The sequence below is a fragment of the Ascaphus truei genome, chromosome 18 (genome assembly GCF_040206685.1).
Source record: "Ascaphus truei isolate aAscTru1 chromosome 18, aAscTru1.hap1, whole genome shotgun sequence".
Classification (NCBI taxonomy): Eukaryota; Metazoa; Chordata; class Amphibia; order Anura; family Ascaphidae; genus Ascaphus; species Ascaphus truei.
In genome coordinates, this window is record NC_134500.1 from 28471152 (window position 1) to 28495477 (window position 24326).

The 24326-nt window shown below is 50.2% G+C and overlaps 2 protein-coding genes across 8 annotated transcripts in view; one reads left to right on the forward strand and one right to left on the reverse strand.

Annotated features, from left to right (window-relative positions):
- The window catches only part of SNX22 (sorting nexin 22), a 46968-nt gene extending 37918 nt beyond the window's left edge, over positions 1 to 9050 (forward strand). For 3 of the 6 annotated variants that reach the window (XM_075575973.1, XM_075575971.1, XM_075575968.1), the window contains 3 exons: positions 247 to 279; positions 6579 to 6725; positions 8069 to 9050. In XM_075575973.1, coding sequence (XP_075432088.1) covers positions 247 to 279; positions 6579 to 6725; positions 8069 to 8204 — 316 coding nt within the window. In that variant the 3' untranslated portion in view covers positions 8205 to 9050. The remainder of the gene's footprint in view (positions 1 to 246; positions 280 to 6578; positions 6726 to 8068) is intronic. The other 3 variants (XM_075575972.1, XM_075575970.1, XM_075575969.1) reach the window with 2 other exon arrangements.
- Positions 9051 to 9561: 511 nt separating this feature from the next.
- On the reverse strand, positions 9562 to 17611 carry PPIB (peptidylprolyl isomerase B). Of its 2 annotated transcripts, none has more exons than XM_075575975.1 (5): positions 17433 to 17611; positions 12453 to 12566; positions 12170 to 12263; positions 10548 to 10732; positions 9562 to 9996 (listed from the first exon to the last, which is right to left on the reverse strand). In XM_075575975.1, exons 1-5 carry the CDS (start codon positions 17565 to 17567, stop codon positions 9874 to 9876), a joined length of 651 nt encoding a protein of 216 aa, XP_075432090.1. In that variant the 5' UTR covers positions 17568 to 17611; the 3' UTR covers positions 9562 to 9873. The 2 variants fall into 2 exon arrangements, with proteins under 2 accessions (XP_075432090.1, XP_075432089.1); XM_075575974.1 differs by lacking the exon at positions 17433 to 17611 and adding an exon at positions 17213 to 17380.
- Positions 17612 to 24326: the final 6715 nt, after the last annotated feature.

Here is a 24326-nt window from a genome sequence, read left to right on the forward strand (position 1 = left end):
AAATAGGGGGTGGGGGGGGAACCCCACAAGACATTGATTTTGTAATGAAAAAGTTGGATCTGTAAGCAGGCACACTGGGGGATAGGCTACCGTAATTAATAGGGTTACCTGGTGAAAGACCGGAGTGATAACCTGACTGGAAGTGTATTCGGGGTGTAAAGGTGTTTATTGAAGACCTGCACATTGTGTTAATTGTGTTACATGTCAAATATTTCTATAAGTACCGGTCCTTCCCTCTCTACCCAGGTCCCTGGCAGACAGCGCTGCGGAGGAAAGCAGGTAGCGATATTAGCACACGCTTTTATTATTCTGTCACTAACACCTGTAAACATGTCACTAGTGACGACTCCTCTCTTTATATCCCAACTCTGCTTTGATCTGTTATCAGTTCATATTTTATTAACTGTGTGTTTACTGCTTCCCACTATATTGAATAGGGGAGATGGACAGGCCGCCCTCTCCTGAAAGACACGCGCAGCTCTCTCTCCTGAAACACACGCGCAGCTCTCTCTCTCCTGAAACACACGCGCAGCTCTCTCTCTCCTGAAACACACGCGCAGCTCTCTCTCTCTCTCCTGAAACACACGCGCAGCTCTCTCTCTCCTGAAACACACGCGCTGCTCTCTCTCTCTCCTGAAACACACGCGCAGCTCTCGCTCTCTCTCCTGAAACACACGCACAGCTCTCTCACGCTCTCCTGAAACACACGCGCAGCTCTCTCTCTCTCCTGAAACACACGCGCAGCTCTCTCTCCTGAAACACACGCGCAGCTCTCTCTCTCCTGAAACACATGCGCAGCTCTCTCCCTCCTGAAACACACGCACAGCTCTCTCTCTCCTGAAACACACGCGCAGCTCTCGCTCTCTCTCCTGAAACACACGCGCAGCTCTCTCTCTCTCCTGAAACACACGCGCAGCTCTCTCCTGAAACACACGCGCAGCTCTCTCTCCCTCTCCTGAAACACACGCGCAGCTCTCTCTCTCTCCTGAAACACACGCGCAGCTCTCTCTCTCCTGAAACACACGCGCAGCTCTCTCTCTCTCCTGAAACACACGCGCAGCTCTCTCTCTCCTGAAACACATGCGCAGCTCTCTCTCTCCTGAAACACACGCGCAGCTCTCTCTCTCTCCTGAAACACACGCGCAGCTCTCTCTCTCTCCTGAAACACACGCGCAGCTCTCTCTCTCTCTCTCTCCTGAAACACACGCGCAGCTCTCTCTCTCTCTCTCCTGAAACACACGCGCAGCTCTCTCTCTCTCTCCTGAAACACACCCGCAGCTCTCTCTCTCTCCTGAAACACACGCGCAGCTCTCTCTCTCCTGAAACACATGCGCAGCTCTCTCCCTCCTGAAACACACGCGCAGCTCTCTCTCTCTCTCCTGAAACACACGCGCAGCTCTCTCTCCTGAAACACACGCGCAGCTCTCTCTCTCTCCTGAAACACACGCGCAGCTCTCTCTCTCCTGAAACACATGCGCAGCTCTCTCTCCTGAAACACACGCGCAGCTCTCTCTCTCTCCTGAAACACACGCGCAGCTCTCTCTCTCCTGAAACACACGCGCAGCTCTCTCTCTCTCCTGAAACACACGCGCAGCTCTCTCTCTCCTGAAACACACGCGCAGCTCTCTCTCCCTCTCCTGAAACACACGCGCAGCTCTCTCTCTCTCTCCTGAAACACACGCGCAGCTCTCTCTCTCCTGAAACACACGCGCTGCTCTCTCTCTCTCCTGAAACACACGCGCAGCTCTCTCTCTCTCTCTCCTGAAACACACGCGCAGCTCTCTCTCTCTCTCTCCTGAAACACACGCGCAGCTCTCTCTCTCTCTCTCCTGAAACACACGTGCAGCTCTCTCTCTCTCTCCTGAAACACACGCGCAGCTCTCTCTCTCTCCTGAAACACACACGCTGCTCTCTCTCTCTCCTGAAACACACGCGCAGCTCTCTCTCTCTCTCCTGAAACACACGCGCAGCTCTCTCTCTCCTGAAACACACGCGCTGCTCTCTCTCTCTCCTGAAACACACGCGCTGCTCTCTCTCTCTCCTGAAACACACGCGCAGCTCTCGCTCTCTCTCCTGAAACACACGCGCAGCTCTCGCTCTCTCTCCTGAAACACCCGCGCAGCTCTCGCTCTCTCTCCTGAAACACACGTGGAACTATCTCTCCTGAAACACACGCGCAGCTCTCTCTCTCTCCTAAAACACGCGCTGCTCTCTCTCCTAAAACACGCGCTGCTCTCTCTCCTGAAACACACGCGCAGCTCTCTCTCTCTCCTGAAACACACGCGCAGCTCTCTCTCCCGAAACACACGCGCAGCTCTCTCTCCTGAAACACACGCGCAGCTCTCTCTCTCTCCTGAAACACACGCGCAGCTCTCTCCTGAAACACACGCGCAGCTCTCGCTCTCTCTCCTGAATCTCACGTGCAGCTGTCTCCTGAAACACACGTGCAGCTCTCTCGTTCTCTCCTGAAACACACGCGCAGCTCTCTCGCTCTCCCCTGAAACACACGCGCAGCTCTCTCCTGAAACACACGCGCAGCTCTCTCTCCTGAATCTCACGTGCAGCTGTCTCCTGAAACACACGTGCAGCTCTCTCGTTCTCTCCTGAAACACACGCGCAGCTCTCTCGCTCTCCCCTGAAACACACGCGCAGCTCTCTCCTGAAACACACGCGCAGCTCTCTCTCTCTATCCTGAAACACACGCGCAGCTCTCTCTCTCTCTCTCCTGAAACACATGCGCAGCTCTCTCTCTCCTGAAACACACGCGCTGCTCTCTCTCTCCTGAAACACACGCGCAGCTCTCTCCTGAAACACACGTGCAGCTCTCTCCTGAAACACACGTGCAGCTCTCTCCTGAAACACACGTGCAGCTCTCTCTCTCTCTCCTGAAACACACGCGCAGCTCTCTCTCTCTCTCCTGAAACACACGCGCAGCTCTCTCTCCTGAAACACACACGCAGCTCTCTCTCTCTCTCCTGAAACACACGCGCAGCTCTCTCTCTCTCTCCTGAAACACACGCGCAGCTCTCGCTCTCTCTCCTGAAACACACACGCTGCTCTCTCTCTCTCCTGAAACACACGCGCAGCTCTCTCTCTCTCCTGCAACACACGCGCAGCTCTCTCTCTCCTGAAACACATGCGCAGCTCTCTCCCTCCTGAAACACACGCGCAGCTCTCTCTCTCTCCTGAAACACACGCGCAGCTCTCTCTCTCCTGAAACACACGCGCAGCTCTCTCTCTCCTGAAACACACGCGCAGCTCTCTCTCCTGAAACACACGCGCAGCTCTCTCTCTCCTGAAACACACGCGCAGCTCTCTCTCTCCTGAAACACACGCGCAGCTCTCTCTCTCTCTCCTGAAACACACGCGCTGCTCTCTCTCTCTCTCCTGAAACACACGCGCAGCTCTCTCTCTCTCCTGAAACACACGCGCAGCTCTCTCTCTCCTGAAACACATGTGCAGCTCTCTCTCTCCTGAAACACACGCGCAGCTCTCTCTCTCTCCTGAAACACACGCGCAGCTCTCTCTCTCTCCTGAAACACACGCGCAGCTCTCTCTCTCTCCTGAAACACACGCGCAGCTCTCTCTCTCTCCTGAAACACACGCGCAGCTCTCTCTCTCTCCTGAAACACACGCGCAGCTCTCTCTCTCTCCTGAAACACACGCGCAGCTCTCTCTCTCTCTCCTGAAACACACGCGCAGCTCTCTCTCTCCTGAAACACACGCGCTGCTCTCTCTCTCTCCTGAAACACACGCGCAGCTCTCTCTCTCTCTCTCCTGAAACACACGCGCAGCTCTCTCTCTCTCCTGAAACACACGCGCAGCTCTCTCTCTCTCCTGAAACACACGCGCAGCTCTCTCTCTCTCTCCTGAAACACACGCGCAGCTCTCTCTCTCTCTCTCCTGAAACACACGCGCTGCTCTCTCTCTCTCCTGAAACACACGCGCAGCTCTCTCTCCTGAAACACACGCGCAGCTCTCTCTCTCCTGAAACACATGCGCAGCTCTCTCTCTCCTGAAACACACGCGCTGCTCTCTCTCTCCTGAAACACACGCGCAGCTCTCTCTCCTGAAACACACGCGCAGCTCTCTCCTGAAACACACGCGCAGCTCTCTCCTGAAACACACGCGCAGCTCTCTCCTGAAACACACGCGCAGCTCTCTCTCTCTCCTGAAACACACGCGCAGCTCTCTCTCTCTCTCTCTCCTGAAACACACGCGCAGCTCTCTCTCTCTCCTGAAACACACGCGCAGCTCTCGCTCTCTCTCCTGAAACACACACGCTGCTCTCTCTCTCTCTCTCCTGAAACACACCCGCAGCTCTCTCTCTCTCCTGAAACACACGCGCAGCTCTCTCTCTCCTGAAACACATGCGCAGCTCTCTCCCTCCTGAAACACACGCGCAGCTCTCTCTCTCCTGAAACACACGCGCAGCTCTCTCTCTCCTGAAACACACGCGCAGCTCTCTCTCTCTCTCTCTCCTGAAACACACGCGCAGCTCTCTCTCTCTCTCCTGAAACACACGCGCAGCTCTCTCTCTCTCTCCTGAAACACACGCGCTGCTCTCTCTCTCTCTCCTGAAACACACGCGCAGCTCTCTCTCTCTCCTGAAACACACGCGCAGCTCTCTCTCTCCTGAAACACATGCGCAGCTCTCTCTCTCCTGAAACACACGCGCAGCTCTCTCTCTCTCCTGAAACACACGCGCAGCTCTCTCTCTCTCCTGAAACACACGCGCAGCTCTCTCTCTCTCTCCTGAAACACACGCGCAGCTCTCTCCTGAAACACACGCGCAGCTCTCTCTCCCTCTCCTGAAACACACGCGCAGCTCTCTCTCTCTCCTGAAACACACGCGCAGCTCTCTCTCTCCTGAAACACACGCGCAGCTCTCTCTCTCTCCTGAAACACACGCGCAGCTCTCTCTCTCCTGAAACACATGCGCAGCTCTCTCTCTCCTGAAACACACGCGCAGCTCTCTCTCTCTCCTGAAACACACGCGCAGCTCTCTCTCTCTCCTGAAACACACGCGCAGCTCTCTCTCTCTCTCTCTCCTGAAACACACGCGCAGCTCTCTCTCTCTCTCTCCTGAAACACACGCGCAGCTCTCTCTCTCTCTCCTGAAACACACCCGCAGCTCTCTCTCTCTCCTGAAACACACGCGCAGCTCTCTCTCTCCTGAAACACATGCGCAGCTCTCTCCCTCCTGAAACACACGCGCAGCTCTCTCTCTCTCTCCTGAAACACACGCGCAGCTCTCTCTCCTGAAACACACGCGCAGCTCTCTCTCTCTCCTGAAACACACGCGCAGCTCTCTCTCTCCTGAAACACATGCGCAGCTCTCTCTCCTGAAACACACGCGCAGCTCTCTCTCTCTCCTGAAACACACGCGCAGCTCTCTCTCTCCTGAAACACACGCGCAGCTCTCTCTCTCTCCTGAAACACACGCGCAGCTCTCTCTCTCCTGAAACACACGCGCAGCTCTCTCTCCCTCTCCTGAAACACACGCGCAGCTCTCTCTCTCTCTCCTGAAACACACGCGCAGCTCTCTCTCTCCTGAAACACACGCGCTGCTCTCTCTCTCTCCTGAAACACACGCGCAGCTCTCTCTCTCTCTCTCCTGAAACACACGCGCAGCTCTCTCTCTCTCTCTCCTGAAACACACGCGCAGCTCTCTCTCTCTCTCTCCTGAAACACACGTGCAGCTCTCTCTCTCTCTCCTGAAACACACGCGCAGCTCTCTCTCTCTCCTGAAACACACACGCTGCTCTCTCTCTCTCCTGAAACACACGCGCAGCTCTCTCTCTCTCTCCTGAAACACACGCGCAGCTCTCTCTCTCCTGAAACACACGCGCTGCTCTCTCTCTCTCCTGAAACACACGCGCTGCTCTCTCTCTCTCCTGAAACACACGCGCAGCTCTCTCTCTCTCTCCTGAAACACACGCGCAGCTCTCTCTCTCTCCTGAAACACACTCGCAGCTTTCTCTCTCTCCTGAAACACACGCGCTACTCTCTCTCTCTCTCCTGAAACACACGCGCAGCTCTCTCTCTCTCCTGAAACACACTCGCAGCTTTCTCTCTCTCCTGAAACACACGCGCTACTCTCTCTCTCTCCTGAAACACACGCGCTGCGCTCTCTCTCTCTCCTGAAACACACGCGCAGCTCTCTGTGAATTATGGGGTAAAATGTGCTGGTTTTCCCCCTGCGAGACAGCCTGTGCAAAAAATAAGCAGCGAGCGGTAACAATCCAAGTCCTTGCAAATCCCACTGCACACACACACACACACACACCCTTTTATACACTGCCCTGTCTCTGCCCTGGAGAAGGCACACAGTGTCACATAATCTGGCACAATGTTGCACAAATGTCACCCAATACTGCAAAATGAAGGCATCTGTTAACACTGGAGCTGTTCTGTCCGGCAACAGCGCCCCCCAGTGGCTAAAAGGATCATTACAATATGGCCCACAGGTGATATCCATAGTTAAGGGCTCCTATGCAAACATCTAACACCACAGCCACGCAGGGGTTAATGGGCTGTTGCGGGGTATCATTCTCACGGACCCCTCCTTCCCACAGAAGCCAGTTAACGCACCGAGCAGTGCTGGGGTTTTACACGGATCTCTACGTCTTCCCCCCGGATACAGGTGAGACACCTCGGTACGAGGCCATCGTTCTTCCCAAAGGGTTAAACACATTGCTTCATTCCGGGGGCCGGCCAGCGAGGTGCGGCGTCGCGCTGCAGCGCAGGATGGAAACCGTTGCCCCTTTTTCTGTTGCTTATGTAAAAAAGTTGCAATATGCTGGATGTGAAAATAGTTATACTCTGCACCCCCTAGCGCAGCGGTGGCCAACTCCAGTCCTCAAGGGCCACCAACAGTCAATGACTGAGCCACCTGCGCTGAAGCAGGGATATCCCTTAGGCCGTGTCCATAGATGGACAGGCCGTGCTGAGGCGTGCGGACGCTCCGCGCTGAGCCCCTGCATCCTCAATGAGGATGCCTTGAGAGGGGGTTCACGCGAGCGTCCGCAGGCGTGCGGAGGAGTTGGAGGTTTCAGCCGAGCGCCAAGCTGTTTTTCAGCGCGCTGTCGGCTGAAACCCTCCAATGAGAGTGGGGCTGCGTCAACGTCACGGCGCCGTGACGTCGACGTCAGTGCGTCGCGGGCGATTGGCCCAGCGACGTCACTGCCCCGCCTCCCTACAGTCTCCCCTCACCTCCGATCGCGTACGCTGGCTCGCCTGTATGGACATGAAATCGCCCAGCTTCTGCAGGCGAGCCTCAGCGTCCGCTCGCCTCAGCACGGCTCCCCCCTCTATGGCCCGGGCCTTAGGCTTTGGTCCCGCTGCGGCCGGTGGCGCGCGCGGCCGCGGACCACCAGCTGCTTGCCTCTGTTCTTGATGTGCCCCCGCTGGCTCCTTCCGCGTGGATGACTGCGTGCTGTGACGCGTCAGCCAGCCGGAGCTACAAGGAGCTTATGGTTTCGGCGAGTGCCGCGTCACGTGGCATGCAAGGGAACCAATCATGGATTGGATCCCAGCAGCCAATCCGTTTCTCCCCCCCCCCCCTGCTCCGATTCCCCCTCATTTCATTCACCCTCCCGTTCCGATTTCCCCCCTCTTGCTCCGATCTCCCCCGTTCCATTCACCCTCCCCCCGTGTGTATTTGCGCGTGTGTATTTGCGCGTGTGTGTGTGTGTGTGTGTGTGTGTGGAGGGGAGCAGGGAAGGAGCTGCGGGAGGGAAGCTCTGTGTGTGGGGGGGACCCTCCGCTCAAACCACGCCCCCTCCCTACAGACCGCAGGTAGCAGTCTATTGCCTTTCAGCGCGCTGCCTGTCTGCAGTGCGGGAGCGGGGCCTTAGCCTAATACCTGGCCGGACCGTGGCCCTTGAGGACTGGAGTTCGCACTCCTGCCATCTCATTGCTTTGAACCCTACAAGGCATAAAACCTTTAAATCTACAGTAGATGCTAATTCCCAGGCAGGAGTTGTGTATTTGCGCTGCTGGGCGCTAAACCTTGGTCACTCGGGTCTGTGATAAATTCTCTCCGTTGTTGTTGCACCCACGCCAGATGCCCTGGAGAACGCCGTCATACAAGGGGTACTGCAAGGATTCTACCAACAGCACAAGAACCGACCCAAAGTCAAGAAGACGCTCCCTGCAAGGACTCCACCTTTAGTACACAAAGCACAGTGAAGAACTATTAACGGGTGCTTACAATGCAGCGGGTGACTCACACCCACAGTCGGTGTCGCACGACCCAGGGGATGTTTCCAACTTTCTTTTTGGGACACTGAAAACACGCACCGCTTGCCCGAGGCGCACGGAGAAGAGAGGACATGGGTGCTTGGTCGTCAACATCTCCAGCTCTGCGACTGTATGGAGAACGCTGCTTTCACGTGCCCAGGAAGTGCTGTCCTGGGGGAATGGAGGCACTGGGTTATAGAAACAGCAGCGACCTACAGGCAGAAGGTTAGAGGCCCTGATGCACGGGATAACCCTACTCATGCATGGCTACACCTACACGTGTGCACGTGGAGACGGCAGCACTCACACCAGCTGCACGCTACTCTTTCCTGGCATTAATCGCTAAAATAGATTATATATATTTGTATAGTAGCTTTGAATCGAAGGGTTTGTCAGGGATGAACCGTGACACGTCTACTGGGTTCCTGGGAGCTTTCATTGTGAAATTAATGTACGACGTTTGTTATCCCAGGATACAATACAAACCCAGGGGGCTGCCGGAGGCCGAGACATCATGAGACACCATAGCAGCTCGTTTGCCCCCAAAAACTAGCAAAATAAAATAAACTCTCGGTATATCCTCAAAAGGTAAAATGTATATTTCTGGGAGGGTCTTGGAGCAGTGATGGGGGAAGAAGGAAAACCCCACAGCTCCGGACGCTGCTTGTATTGCAAAGTGGGACTGCTCTGGTGTTATTAGCTGTAATCACGCTGAGTTAGTGAGTGTATAGTGACGCTAAAGTTTAGCAGAAGATTGTGCAGATTGAACTACATGAAATAAAGGCTTTTATTGAACTGCTCAGTAACCCAAGTCCTGTAATATTTATTGGGGGCGGGGGGGGGGGGGCAGAGAGGAGTAGGTCAGAATTTGAGCCCTCTCAATGAGCCGAGACACACACGTATTTATCCTCTATTATAGGTCTGCACACTCGGTATGGGCACCATGAGCTGCCAGATTATAGGTTTGCACACTCGGTATGGGCACCATGAGCTGCCAGATTATAGGTTTGCACACTCGGTATGGGCACCATGAGCTGCCAGATTATAGGTTTGCACACTCGGTATGGGCACCATGAGCTGCCAGATTATAGGTCCGCACACTCGGTGTGTGTGTGTGACAGTGGAGTAGGTGTGTCAGTGATGTCAGTGTAGCTCTTGGCCAATGAGTCGTGGGGGAGGCGGACCATGGATGGGCGGAGCGAGGGACACGTACGTACGTCACAGTGGAGCGTACCTCTTGGCCAATGAGCCTTTAACAACAATCAAACACTTTTCAGTTTTATTATATATAGATATGATTAAATCACACGGTAGGCATTTTATAAAAATTGTTTTATTTTATTCACCGGTACATATTGTATAGGTAAATGACCAATTTGAACACATTAAATATGTAGTGGGAGGAATGTATAAATCAATTTGTTCCTTTGTTTGGTCGCTTTGACTAACTGGAGAGTTGATCAGTTCAGGAGGAGACCTGACGCCCCTCTCCTCGTAGTGAAAGGTTGGATTACCCTTTCCTGCACAAGGTGCACAACACCCCTCCAGGGCGGCCATTTGCGCCATGTCCCAGTGATGGAAAGGGGGGTACAGGGCGCTTCTCTCGACTGCCAAGCTCAGGGTTTCCTTTTATTCTTTGGCAATAGCGTAAGGCTTCTCCACTTCGATCGTGCCGCAGCCTGCAACCACCACATCCTTGAGGGGCTTGTCTCTCCCGTCTGTCTTGGTGGACTCTATCTTTCTCACCACTTCCTGGATAACATGGGAGGAGCATAGATAGTTGGGAGAGGGGTCTGGACTGAATATCTGCTTAATCTCTTCCTTGCCAGAGGGTGCATGACATCAAAATAATGCGGTTATCTGTAACCCCCACAACTACCTCACTAAGGACGCAGAGCGCGTGAGGCTGGCATTACAGCGCAAGGTGATACACAATGACATTATATATCGCTGCTTTGCCAACAGACATTCACTGCACATAAGAAAAATCTGTGTGTCTCCATAACCTCCACCACTTGAGGTAGCAATGCATTACTGCTTGGTCTCACCCTTCCAGAATATACCAGCTCTGCCTTTTGGCGCTTCTCCAGTTAATAACTTACTATAGCCCTGCATTAACTTTAGGGGGCTTCATTTTAAAATGGGGAAGCAGAATGTCCCTTCTCACGGCTTTGTAAGAACCTATACAAGTACCGGCCCTAGTCACAGGTTATAACAGAACGTTAACAGTTATTGTACCTAAATATATTGATCTACAAAACCAATAATAGTTTACAAATAAGCACGTGCCACGCAAGCCTTACCGCTCCCTCCAGGATTTTGCCGAACACCACATGCTTGCCGTCCAGCCACGGAGTCTTAACGGTGGTGATGAAGAACTGGGATCCGTTTGTATCTTTGCCAGCGTTGGCCATGCTCACCCACAGGGGGCCATAGTGCTTCAGCTTAAAGTTCTCATCTGGGAATTTATCTCCATATATGCTTTTACCTGACGAAAAACAAGAGAGACGGTCACAGCGGCTGCGACACAGATCCCACCTTACTCCTCCCTTGGGCTGCGATACAGATCCCACCTTACTCCTCCCTTGGGCTGCGATACAGATCCCACCTTACTCTTCCCTTGGGCTGCGATACAGATCCCACCTTACTCCTCCCTTGGGCTGCGATACAGATCCCACCTTACTCCTCCCTTGGGCTGCGACACAGATCCCACCTTACTCCTCCCTTGGGCTGCGATACAGATCCCACCTTACTCCTCCCTTGGGCTGCGATACAGATCCCACCTTACTCCTCCCTTGGGCTGCGACACAGATCCCACCTTACTCCTCCCTTGGGCTGCGACACAGATCCCACCTTACTCTTCCCTTGGGCTGCGATACAGATCCCACCTTACTCCTCCCTTGGGCTGCGATACAGATCCCACCTTACCCTTCCCTTGGGCTGCGACACAGATCCCACCTTACTCCTCCCTTGGGCTGCGATACAGATCCCACCTTACCCTTCCCTTGGGCTGCGATACAGATCCCACCTTACTCCTCCCTTGGGCTGCGACACAGATCCCACCTTACTCCTCCCTTGGGCTGCGACACAGATCCCACCTTACTCCTCCCTTGGGCTGCGATACAGATCCCACCTTACCCTTCCCTTGGGCTGCGATACAGATCCCACCTTACTCCTCTCTTGGGCTGCGACACAGATCCCACCTTACTCCTCCCTTGGGCTGCGACACAGATCCCACCTTACTCCTCCCTTGGGCTGCGATACAGATCCCACCTTACCCTTCCCTTGGGCTGCGATACAGATCCCACCTTACTCCTCCCTTGGGCTGCGATACAGATCCCACCTTACCCTTCCCTTGGGCTGCGATACAGATCCCACCTTACTCCTCCCTTGGGCTGCGATACAGATCCCACCTTACTCCTCCCTTGGGCTGCGATACAGATCCCACCTTACCCTTCCCTTGGGCTGCGATACAGATCCCACCTTACTCCTCCCTTGGGCTGCGATACAGATCCCACCTTACCCTTCCCTTGGGCTGCGATACAGATCCCACCTTACTCCTCCCTTGGGCTGCGATACAGATCCCGCCTTACTCTTCCCTTGGGCTGCGATACAGATCCCACCTTACTCCTCCCTTGGGCTGCGACACAGATCCCACCTTACTCCTCCCTTGGGCTGCGACACAGATCCCACCTTACTCCTCCCTTGGGCTGCGATACAGATCCCACCTTACCCTTCCCTTGGGCTGCGATACAGATCCCACCTTACTCTTCCCTTGGGCTGCGATACAGATCCCACCTTACCCTTCCCTTGTGGGGGGGTTATGTAGTTATATAGTCACCTCATTGCACATTATACCGGAATCATTCCTACACTCACACGCTTTACGCGCCTGCACTTCCTAGCACTGAAGAGAAAGCCTCACCTCCGGTACCATCTCCTCTGGTGAAGTCACCTCCTTGGATCATAAAATCCTTGATCACACGGTGAAACTTGCTGTCCTTGTATCCGAACCCTTTCTGAAAGAGGAGAGAAACGTAAGAGGAGACTTGGAGTGGGCCAGCGCTGCCAGGGAGGCCGTCACTGCTCCGTATAACAAGCCGGGCCTTTCAGGACACAGTCTAATCATTTAATGACAAGCCAAAGATTAACCAGAGTTTCCAAAGCCTGACCCCTCCCTGGGGTTAGAAATTAAGTGTGGTTCTCACCTCTCCTGTTGCCAAGCTAACAAAGTTATCCACTGTCTTCGGAACGGTTTTTCCAAAAAGGCCGAACACGATGCGCCCTACCTCCTCATCACCAATCTTCATATCAAAGTACACCTGTGGGTGAGAGTTCATAGCAAAAGGATAAATATGGATTGGATATATTGAAATCTTTTTTTAACCCTACAGAAAACCACTGTAAAGAAATGAGAAATTAATTGTATTAAGTTACAGTAAAATCCACCGACTTATTTCTGGCAACGTGTTTATTTTTTTGCAGCATATAAGGTCCCCCCGGGGCTTATAACCAAGCTCTCTTTAGCTCTGCGGACCCCCTGTGTTGACCTTCTGGTTCCCAATAAACGTATGGTTTTGGTTGTCGGTGTTTTCCTCTCTATTGTTGGCAGGATTGCTAAAGGAGCAGCCCCCTCCCCCGTAAGAGGATGGGATTCAGAGAGTATCCCCAGAGCTGAAAAACACTATTTCCAGCCAGGGGGTCTCCCCCCCCCCCCCCCCCCATATTGTTCCAAAGATACTCAACGGTGACATTTCAGAGAAATAGATATTTGTGAAACGCGTTGGGGTATCAACATAGCATATCGGGCTGGTCCGGGGATCCAGTGCACCAAGTCCGTGCTGTATTCCATCTAGAGACCTACACGGTCAGGACTGCCATGTGGGGCCCTTTATAATTACAGGCATACCCCGCATTAATGTATACAATGGGACCGGAGCATGTATGTAAAGCGAAAATGTACTTAAAGTGAAGCACTGCCTTTTTTTCCACTTATTGATGCATGTACTGTACTGCAATCGTAATATACGTGCATAACTGATGTAAATAACACATGTGTAACAGGCTCTATAGTCTCCCCGCTTACGCACAGCTTCAGTACAGGTAGGGAGCCGGTATTGCTGTTCAGGACGTGCTGACAGGCGCATGCGTTTGCCTATTGGAGACATGTACTTACTCGCAAGTGTACTTAAAGTGAGTGTCCTTAAAGCGGGGTATGCCTGTATATGAATTGTAGGTCTGCTACACGTTGGGGTAAGTATCAAATTGTATAATTTAAAGTGTCTTCTTGAGATCTGGGAATATCTATCTTACAAAACACGTATCCAGATAAATTATTGTATATGCTCAGTTGGGAAAAAGAACTAGGTATGAGTATACCACTAGAAGAACGAGAAGCCATATCCACAAAAAACTCTGAAGTGAAACTTTTCTGTTGTCACTGAAAATGTAATTATACTCAAGTCTTTCATTCAAATCAAAAACATCAAAAATACAAGTTCAATAACAAAACAAAGAAGTTTAATTTAGAACGAGCGTGCTTGTCACACACACCTTTTTTGGTTATTGGAAGGGTCGCCAATGGGTTGATAGTTCAGCCTGACATAACTAATCCTGATTACTTTTTATGGTGTGTGTGTGTTACTTCTAGGAACAGCTTACAGAGATTGCAGCACAGTGCCTGTCAGCTATAGTAGGGGTTTGCTGGGGCCTTCTTTCTGGTTTGCTTTAGACGCTAGACATCCACACAAACTACAACTCCTAGCAGGCAGCCATTAAACTACGACGTCACATGCGCAGTCACTCACTTCCGTTATCATTCACCTTCGCATTCAGAGTTTTTTCCCTATGATTTTTGTAGGTGCAGGTGCCAGCAAAGAAGTTTCACTTCAAAATGAAAAAGTGAATGTTATAGAACTTCACATTTCTGTTAAAGCAGTAGTTCAAGCAATATCCTATGTGTGTTGTTTTTTTTAAATAAATCAGTTCTGTACTATGAGAAAATACTTGATGCATTAAAAAAAAAAAAAAAAACTTTTTAAAAGACATTTTTAATGTATTAGAATGTAACAAGCATTTTTTTATTTCTATACCAACCATTTACAAAGTCACATTAAAGAATAACATCACCGATTCAGGTTTCTAAAGGGCACAAAACTAGAAAAGTGAAATACAGATGACCTTTTATATATTACCTTCTATATTTTTTCAATTACTTGGCTGCATTTGTTTTTGACCAGAAATCAAGGGCGTTAATGGCAATGTGCTTAGAATCAGGAACACTTCAGGTTGGCAACAAAACAATAAATCCATTTAAAAACCTGATAAAAAAAAAAAAGTGTTCCAAAAACATGGGTGAAAGACTATCTCCAAATAGCCCTTAAGCAGAGATAAGGTAACACACTAACCGCCTGTTCCCACTGCACTGGGCTCAGTAAGTGCAGGATGTGTTCCTCCTGCAAGTGGACAAAATGCAGACGTGTCACTTTGCTTTAACCAGTCGTTGCCCGAGGAGCTCCTAGCACGGGCTGGTCTTAAAGTAAATGCAGCCATTAGTGTCCCATATGTGTTGTAACATTCGCAGCACAATCGCCACCTTACAAGGTTTAGCTTGCGCAGGTCCTGGAACTGCCCCACCTAAACCACATTGTCTCAGCCATTGTTCTCGGGACGTGTCCAGCACCCCGATAACACCGGCCTGTGTGCAGCCTTGATCTGCCATACAGAGCTGTAGAGCCCCAGACAAGAGTACATTTGTTGAAAGATGCGATATACATTTTAGTGGTTCTTCATACCGGAGATCCCAAACCCCATAAAAGGTAGAATCACGCCACGAGGTTTGGGAAGCCCTATACACTATACTTTCAATCTACGAAACCCCCCCAATGTCAGCCCTAAACGTATCACACGCTACACATACATGACCCTGTGCCACTAACATAAGTGATCATGGCAGAGACACTCATGACTGCCAAGCCACGATGAATATAAACAGAGTATAGTTAGGGATCACGGTTTATATTTTCCCAGTGTTTGTGTTAATGGAAACAAATAGCTGCACTTGAATGGGGTGTTCATAAGGGTTCTCCCATGCTCCCCCATAAGGATGGGGGCAATTAGAGGGAGACATATGAGGGTGTCTCTAGGCTGGGGATAGCGAGGAGCAGTGAGGAAAAGCGGCGTCCAAGGCTACGCTTATAGTGCCGGCCACGCGACTGTTGCTGGAAAATCAAAGAGATGACTTGCAGCGATCGCGACCAATCCGTAGCGTCGCGCTTACTATAAGCGCACGCGACTGCTGCAATGTATGTTTTGCAGCGGCGTCGCTGTTACTATAAGCGCAGCCTAAGAAAGGATACGATAACTATATACAAATATATTCGGGGACAGTACAAGGAGCTTTCAAAAGAACTATTCATCCCACGGGCAGCACAAAGGACTCGGGCCCTCCCTTAAGGTTGGAGGAAAGGAGATTTCACCAGCAACAAAGGAAAGGGTTCTTTACAGTAAGGGCAGTTACAGTGTGGGATTCATTAACCATGGAGAGTATGATGGCAGATACAATAGATTTGTTCAAAAAAAGGACATCTTGTTAGAAAGGAAAGGTATACAGGGATATACCTAAAAATTAAACCTGGGAAGGATGTTGATTCAGGGAGTAATCTGATTGCCAATTCTTGGAGTCAGGAAGGAATTTATTTCCCCCCTCATGAGATATCATTAGATGATATGTCACTGGGGTTTCTGTTTGCCTTCCCCTGGATCAATATACTGTTAATACGGATATAGGATAAAGTATAATCTGTCATCTAAAGTTAGCATAGGATGAACTTGATGGACATGTCTTTTTTGAACCTTACCTACTGTGTAACTATGTATACATGTATCCCCCCAGAGCTCACTCCTCCTCACCTTTTTAACTTGGGAGGTCTTTTCACTTTGCTGCAAGAACAGGATCTACTATGGTTCTTTCCCCTCATAAAGAGGTAAAGGGAAGGGCTCACAGTGTGGGACCTGCATACATTTGGTTATACGTTGAAGTTGGTATGTGGGCTTACGACTCTTTGGCCAAAGGGTTTAACTAAATAACCAATTATTATTGAAGTATTTAAACTTTATACCATATATGTTTTGTCAATTGGATGTAGCATTGGGCACCCCTGTCTTTTGTTGTATACATTTGCCACGCCCAGTAGCACTCTTTTTTGACAAAGATATATTCATGATGTGGTGGGTGTAGGAGTTTGATCTAGCTGGGAATGTGTGTGTGTGTGTGTGTGTGTAACTATGTAGCCTGCAGCTAAGGCTGGACTTATAGTGCTGGCGACGCCGATGACATCACCCGTCACCATTGCGAAAGTTGCATTTAAAGTTTAGGCGACGTCGCTGGCTACAAGGCCAGTGACGTCAGACAAGGGGAAGGCAGAGGGACGGAGAAGCTCCTGATTGGCCGCAAGCGGAGACCGTCGCCGAAAAAAAACCAAATATCAGCAACTACCAGATTTTTGGTGTCGTTGTCGCGTACACTATAAGCGCCGCCAAAGCATTTTGACGCGACGGTCGCGTCGCTGTCGCAATAAGCGCAGCCTTCCTCCCTCTCTCCCCCGGCTGCCACAAGAGGTGCACTGTAATAGGTTATGACACTTCTTTTCCGGTGTTTGCCGGTTTTAACCGTACGTGCAAAATGACCATTCGGTTCAGTCCGGAATCCCTCAGTATAGAGCATCAGGAACACAGGCAGAGATAAAGGATTATAATTGGGACGGGACCGACCCGACCCCCGAGACATTACTGAGGGATCCCAGTGAGCCCCCCAGACCTGGAGTATCATTGAGGGGTCCCCATGGGTAGCACAGCCCAGTTATTACTGAGGGGACCCTTATGACCAGCACAGCCCCCCCCCCCCCCCTCGGGGGAAAGGATTAAGTTACATGCCATGAGAGGCTGAGTGCACACAGATATACTCTACCCATTCTGAGTGACCGGGGCAAAGGAGCCAGGCATAGGCCCTTAATGCGCCGCCGCGGCCCACAGTCAGTCCCCTCACAATGCACCACGGCCACCGGGAGCCCCCACAATGCACCGCACCCCCCGGGGCATCCACAATGCACCGCGGCCCCATGGGCACCGGGAGCCCCCGCAATGCCCCCCTGTCTCCCACACACACACGTGCCCTCAACCCCCGTTACCTTGACGGTGACCTTCGGACCCTTCTTCTTCTCGTCGGCCTCGGAGGCCCCCGGGAAGAGCAGGAAGATGACGGAGCCCGCGATGAGGGCGGCGGCGAAAAGCAGCTTCATGTTCCTCTCCAGCAGCCGCAGCATGAAGGGGACTGCACGAGCAGGGGGGAGAGAAAGGGCGGGAACCGGCGCGAGGTCAGCAGTTGACGTCACGACGCGACGCAGGCGAGACCACCGAGACCCGGGGTGGGGGAGTGCGGGACACGGGTTAACGCCTCATTCACACACACCATCTTATGCTGCATGAGAACTTGCACTCATAGGATGTATCTATATGCGCAAGTGTATATGAGTGTATTAATTATTGGTCAATAGAATGTCCGTCTCACCCCCCCTTGCAGGAATGGACTCGACCACCTAGACAGCTGTCTGTGACAGAAGGGGGCGGGGTTACAGCTGCCAGAGGTGGGGGGGTCCTGATAACGGTACATCCTAATCATTTGTAATTAGAGCCGTTCGTGCACAGTTGTACTGAGCCCTGGTGTTTATATCCGATGTAATCATACGGTGTTACAAGAAAGACCGTCAGTCCTGGTTATTGCGCCAGCTCAGTGTCCGGACTGTGTCGGTGACCGGGCTGTACCATGATACCACCCCCCACCCCCTCGGGGCGCAAATTCTCAGTGCCACGTTAGGAACTACGCGAAGGCTCGCCTGGCAGCCAATCAGAGACGGACATGCCAGACCCACCGACCAATGGGAATCACGGCTGCGGCGAGCAGATGTGCAAGCCGCTGATTGGTTGAGAGTCAAAAGGGCGCCAATTGTGCCATGTCTGAGAGGAGAAATGATGCGCTGTGAGCCTGGCGCCTACAGTGTAATATGTGTTAAAGATAAAGTAAAATCACTGTCACGTCACCCTGTATATTTTAAGAGATTATGGCATCATTAAAAATTACTTTCATAGCCTCTTCAATATGTGGCTTTAAAGCCTCTGTCCGGTATACCAAATACATTCCACAAGATTATTATTATTGGGCTTAATGGAATATTGGTAAATCCCTCTTTTCTTTTCAAGGGGTACCCCGCAAAGCCTACGGTTGGCCCTGCCCTGAAGAGTTTACAATCTAAGGCTTCGTCCAGGGTTGCAGCAGCGATGCGGAGGCGCGCTGAGGCTGAGGGAAAGCGGGTACTTTCCCTGGCCTTGGTTCACGCGCCGTCCGGGGGCGGGCCAGTGATGTCACGGAGCTGGTTCGCCCTCATTGGCGAACCGCTCACGTGACCAGCCCTGCGCTCCCGTGAGCGCTTGAAACTAAAAATTTGCTAAGACCTACGCTTCCGCACGCTTGCGGAAGCGTGCGCGAGCCCCTGCTAAAGCCGCTCATTGCGGCTGCAGGGGCTCACTGGTAAGCGAGAGCGCGCCTCAGCACGGGTCAGCGCCTAAGCGCTGACCATGCCCGAGGCCTAAGTGTTAAGTAGGGAGAATTTACAGAGACAGTGGGAGGGTGGGTAAGGCCTCGGTCCCAGTGCTCGAGGCTGCGCGTACGCCCCGAACAAGGAACGGCCCTCAGTGTGCGCGCACATGACCAAGCGCGAGTGGTGCGACCAGATTTTGGAAAGTCAAGATATTTGGCGGCCGTGTGATGGTCACGATGGTGGTGCAGCCAATGAGTGTGAACCAGCCACGTGATGTCATGGCCACGCCTTCCCAGGGGCCGTAGTCTTGATCTTGTCTTTGCTCCCCCTGCTTTTCTCTGACTTGCCAAGACGTGCGTCCCATCGCGACCCCTAAACCACAGATCACGGCTGAAACTGGTGCACGTGCTGCCAGACGCTCCGACGTGCGCACGCAGTGACTGGGGCCGTAGCTTTAGTGCGTCTGCAAGGAGCCACGGTCGCTGTATGAGGTGTATAGTATCAACCGCAGAGCGACTCATGCTTTGTTACAGAGCTGTGTTTTAATATGGGTCTTAAAGGTGGAGAGGGTGCTAGTCGGATATTGAGGTGAAGGGCATTCCAGAGGTGTGGGGCAGTCAGAGAGAAAGGATTAAGCCAGGAGAGGGCTTTAGATACAAAAGGGGCAGAGAGAAGACTTCCTTGAGCAGAACGCAAGAGTCGGGCAGGTGTAAAGCGAGAAATTTGGGTGAGATGTAAGGAGGGGCAGAGGAGGGTGTAGTGAGATAGGGTGAGGTGTAAGGAGGGTATAGTGAGATATTAGGGTGAGATGTAAGGAGTGTATAGTGATCTTTGCAATGTTACAGAGGTAAAAACAACATATTTTAGCTACTTTGTGAATATGGGAGGAGTATGACCCCTAGGCAGCGTGCTAGTGATACTGGGTGTATGATAGTGCTGCCAACAGTAATGTCGAAGGGCCAGGCTTGGAAGGAAGTATGAGGAGCTCCATCTTTAACAGGTTAAGTTTCAGTCAGCAGAAGGCCATCCAGAGACTTTGGTCTGTACAGCAGGTGTAAGGTCAAGGGTTTAAAGGTGAATTTGTGAATCGTCAGCACAAAGATGATATTTGAACCCAAGAGATGTGATAAGGTCATCTACAAAGTGTGTGAAAAGAGAAGACAGAGCCCCAGAGTACCCCCACAGAGAGATAGATTGAGAAGGTGTTATCAAAAGAGGCAGTGAAAGTACAATGGGAGAGGTAAGAGGAGATCCAGGATAGACCTTTGTTACGGATACCAAGAGTATGGAGAATGTGAAGGAGAAGAGGGTGGTCCACAGTATCAAATGCTTCAGAGGTTGAGGAATATGAGCAGAGTGTAATGACCTTTGTGCTTGGCAGCATGGAGGTCATTAATTATTTTAGTGAAGGCCGTTTCAATACAAGACATTCAGGGAGTTTAGAGACTAAAGGCAGAAGGGAGACAGGACGACAGTTAGAAAGACAGGAAGGGTCAAGCTTGCTGTTTTTGAGTAATGGTATAACTGTTGTATGTTTGAAGGAGGAGGGAAAGGTACCAGACTTGAGGGAGTTGAAGGAAAATGTCAGATAAACAGCAATAATAACCACACACATTGGGAAGGCTTCATCCAGCAGTGGGGAGACAAAGGCTGAAGATATACACCACGTTAAGGAAAAAAGGGACCTTTGTATTATCATATCTTCTATATTTCTTGCTCAATCACCATGAAAATGTGCACAATTGTAGGTCTGTTGTGTAGATTAACACTGTATAAGGAGCACAATGTAGACCATCAACTGATGTCACAGAATTATGTCAACAAGTACCAGGTACACTGTGGGAGGTACATGTTCATTAAACGAGAAATAGGAGCTTTTGCTTCGTAGCTCGTAAATGTGTTAAACTGTTTTAATCTAATCTGAAACACTAAGATTACTATAAAGACTGAGTACAAAGTGTATGTTCAATATGTCCTCCTTCTGCTGAAACGCACAAAGACGAGAACGCCGCTGTCTGGTTGCATAATTAATATCGCGCTGATCCAGCTGCTCCCACTCCTGAACGATCGGATTTTACGGTTCTTTTCCGCCCTCCTAGCGACCGTCTTTTATCAGGACCCATATCTTCCTCGCTAAACGCCATTTTGTAACTATGCACGTGATGAGGTCATCACACCGCCACCAATCCCAAAGAACATTTATTAGCTTATCAAATCATTCTTAAATGTAATAATCTTGTGACAGACCTACAATGGCTCACATTTTCACAAGTGATATCCCGAAAAATAACGAGGGGTGTGTGGGTGTTTAAAGTTGCTGAACTGGGCAAGACTATATTATTGGCCACAAATAAGTCTGCAATATTCTATATATAATCATTTAAATAAAAAACAAGTATGGTGGAATATATTGCAAACATTTTAAAAGGAGATCCAGACTGTCATTATCCCGATATACCCTGAATGTAGTGGCTATTACAGTATTGGCAATTTTATATAACACAGTTTATAAGTAAAACAACCCCAATAATGAACAAAATAACATTGTTCACTGATTATCACACTATTCAATGAGCTAGAAAACAATCAATGTGTCACACATTGTTTATATGGGGTCAGTGGAGCACCCTGCATTCACCCAGTGTCTTTTTGGTCAATGTTTGTCTTGCAGTTGATGAGCGATTCACAATAACATCATCATAATAATAATAATATCCAGGGAAGTTTGTAGTGTTTCTTGGTCACACGGCACAGGGAAAGGCCTCTTCTGTGTATGGGATCAGGTAAAAGTCATTAAAAAAATCCCTATTAGGTTAAATTAGGCACCAACGTTGCCCTGTTGTTGATCGATCAGTGTTGCCATTTTAATGTCCGAAAACACTATTTGTGTATTTGTAGCACTTACAGTATACCAGCATATTCCTGTACAGGCGGTCCTCGGGTTAATCCAACGGAACCCGTTCTGGAAGTAGCGTTGGATAGTGAAACCGGTGTAAAGCGAGTCCCATGTTAATCAGTGGCGGTGAGTCGGATAACGTATTCCGGTGTAGAAAAACAGCCCGTAGGGTTGCATTGTAAAACGTTGGATATGCCATTCGTTGTAAAGTGAAACGCATAACGAGGACTACCTGTACTAATCCTGGATCACTGTGTCGCCTCTTTGAGCAGTATTGGGGTTAGCTAAGGGATAGCTGTGGCAAAAATAGGATTAATCAGCGCATTAATAAAGGCAGTATGCTCGGCTGATTAATCCTAATTCGCCTTGGGACTGTAGGGGTTATATTTATGTGCACCACACATGTAGTATTTTCCCTTCTATGCATTGTTGTCCCCTTTTTGCAGGCTAGTCTCTACCTGCAGTGCTGAATAACAGGAGCCGTTCCATTAAGACTGCTAACTCAGGAACGGAGTGAGCCAGCACCCTGATTTTTAGTGTGCAGCCTCAGTATAACCCCCCAAGCACACACATATTAAAAATATAACTGTAAGACAAGTGGAACAAATATTTTTTATTAAAGTGTATTACTGTGTGCAATTTTAAAAGTCAGGAGAGGAAACTTTTTCCTGTCCGCCTTTGTAAGTGAATGCATTATGTTATGCATACATGAGCTGGGGGTATTTTCCTCTCCAGCTTCAAAAGCCCCCTGTTGAGGGGATGCCTATGGGTCTAGGGACGTGTGGGAGATGAAAGGCCCCAGAGTCTTAAAGTGGGACTTAACCGGGATGTTTCTGAGTAGCAGATCCCGTTACTCATCCTGGATATTTCACACCTTGGGACCAAACTCCAGACTGTGTGTCCCCAGAAACGACGGGCCCCTTTTTACTCAGCAGTGCTACCAAGCTGCTCACTGAGCATGCTCAGAGCTACCCAGGCTGGCCTTAGGATTTTCCCACGTTACATGGCAGGCTCTGATAGGAGGAAGATAATTCCTTGCCAATAGGATGAGGCTAATGAAAAACTCCAAGGACCACTGTCCTTAAAAAGGCCTGTCACCCTCATCCCTGTGGTTGTTACCTGATTTCTTCAAGTGGATAAGATCGAAGTACAGCGGCTGCGATTCCAGAACCCAAGGGGTTAAAAACACCGCAACAAGGACACTAGCCCTGCTTCCGGATTTCGTTAGCCCTGGGGATTCCAGAACGAACCCCAAAGAACCAGAACAAACTTTTTACATTTCAATGAAATAACGGGCTGGCAACCTGCGCCACTTGCAAAAAGACTGCCATTTAAAAGACTTTATTTCGGTGTTTTTCGTTCACTGGACCATTGGACCAACGGTACCATTTATCCCGTTCCCACATTTAAGTAAGTGTTTTATTAAGTGTATTCTGAAGTGTATTCTGAAGCAGGACTATGCTATATTCTGAGCGCCTGGAGGGTTAATCAGATGATTCACCCGTTTGTATAATGTATTATATAATTTGTTTGCTCAATCGAGAATCCCCAAAATATAAATATTTCTGATAAGTTCCATCCATCCTGACAATGGCAGAGACTTCGATACTCAGTCCACAATCTGGCCATAGCATTGTGAGAAGTCCAGGACATGGTGCAGTTGCTCTATGTAGTGTTAATCCTCAAAAAATATATGTTCCCGACCATGGGCGTCCCACCAACGGGTCTACTCAAGTCATTGTTACGCCACCATGGGGATACCACAGCAAGTGTAAGCTATATGTCTTTATTTTGTCATATAAAATACAGCTCTCCAGCTTATAGCATCCCATTACTTCGCTGGGATATCTTCATCTTATTGAGGGGGCATGACCAATGAATAAACAAAAGTCATTGGTTTCCATAATACAGATCACCGATGTGTCAAATGTCACAATCTCACCTCCAAGAACAGGACCAGAGCTAACAGAAAACCTTTGCTAAAGACTCGACTAAAATCACTGTAGTGCCACCCTTGGGGTATCAAGTCCATTTTTAGAGCAGTTCTGTGGCAAACTGATCATTGTCTCTTCCTCCCATACAATAGGAAGCACAGAGACGGCGGCACGGACATTTCTATTGGTTGGGTGAGGTTGATGCAGTTATTGATCACCCTAAATTGAGGTTTTCATTCAGTCCCCTGCACTCCAAACGCACAAAGTACTTTATTATTTTCACACGCCTTTTTCTGGAGTGGCGCGTTTGTGACGCAGGGCATTCACGTTAGCTGCAGGCTCCATCTTGTCTAGCACGAGATTTTTGTTTGGGTTTTGGTACAAAATGCTGCACCCCTGGTGGTTTATCTCTAAGATTCTTGCCCCTGTGGTAATACAGAAGTGGTTTCTGATGCAACACACAGGCAAGGCCAGGACCAGAGGCCAAGATGTCCCAGTTGTTTGTCATTTCTACGTACAACATGTGAGCATGTAATGAACGTAGTAGCCACGGGTGTGAGGTTTTCCACCACTAATGACCTTGCTGGACAGAGGATATATTTATTGTGAATGTAGTTCACAAGCTTTATTCATGTGCTGAAAATCTCTAACAACATC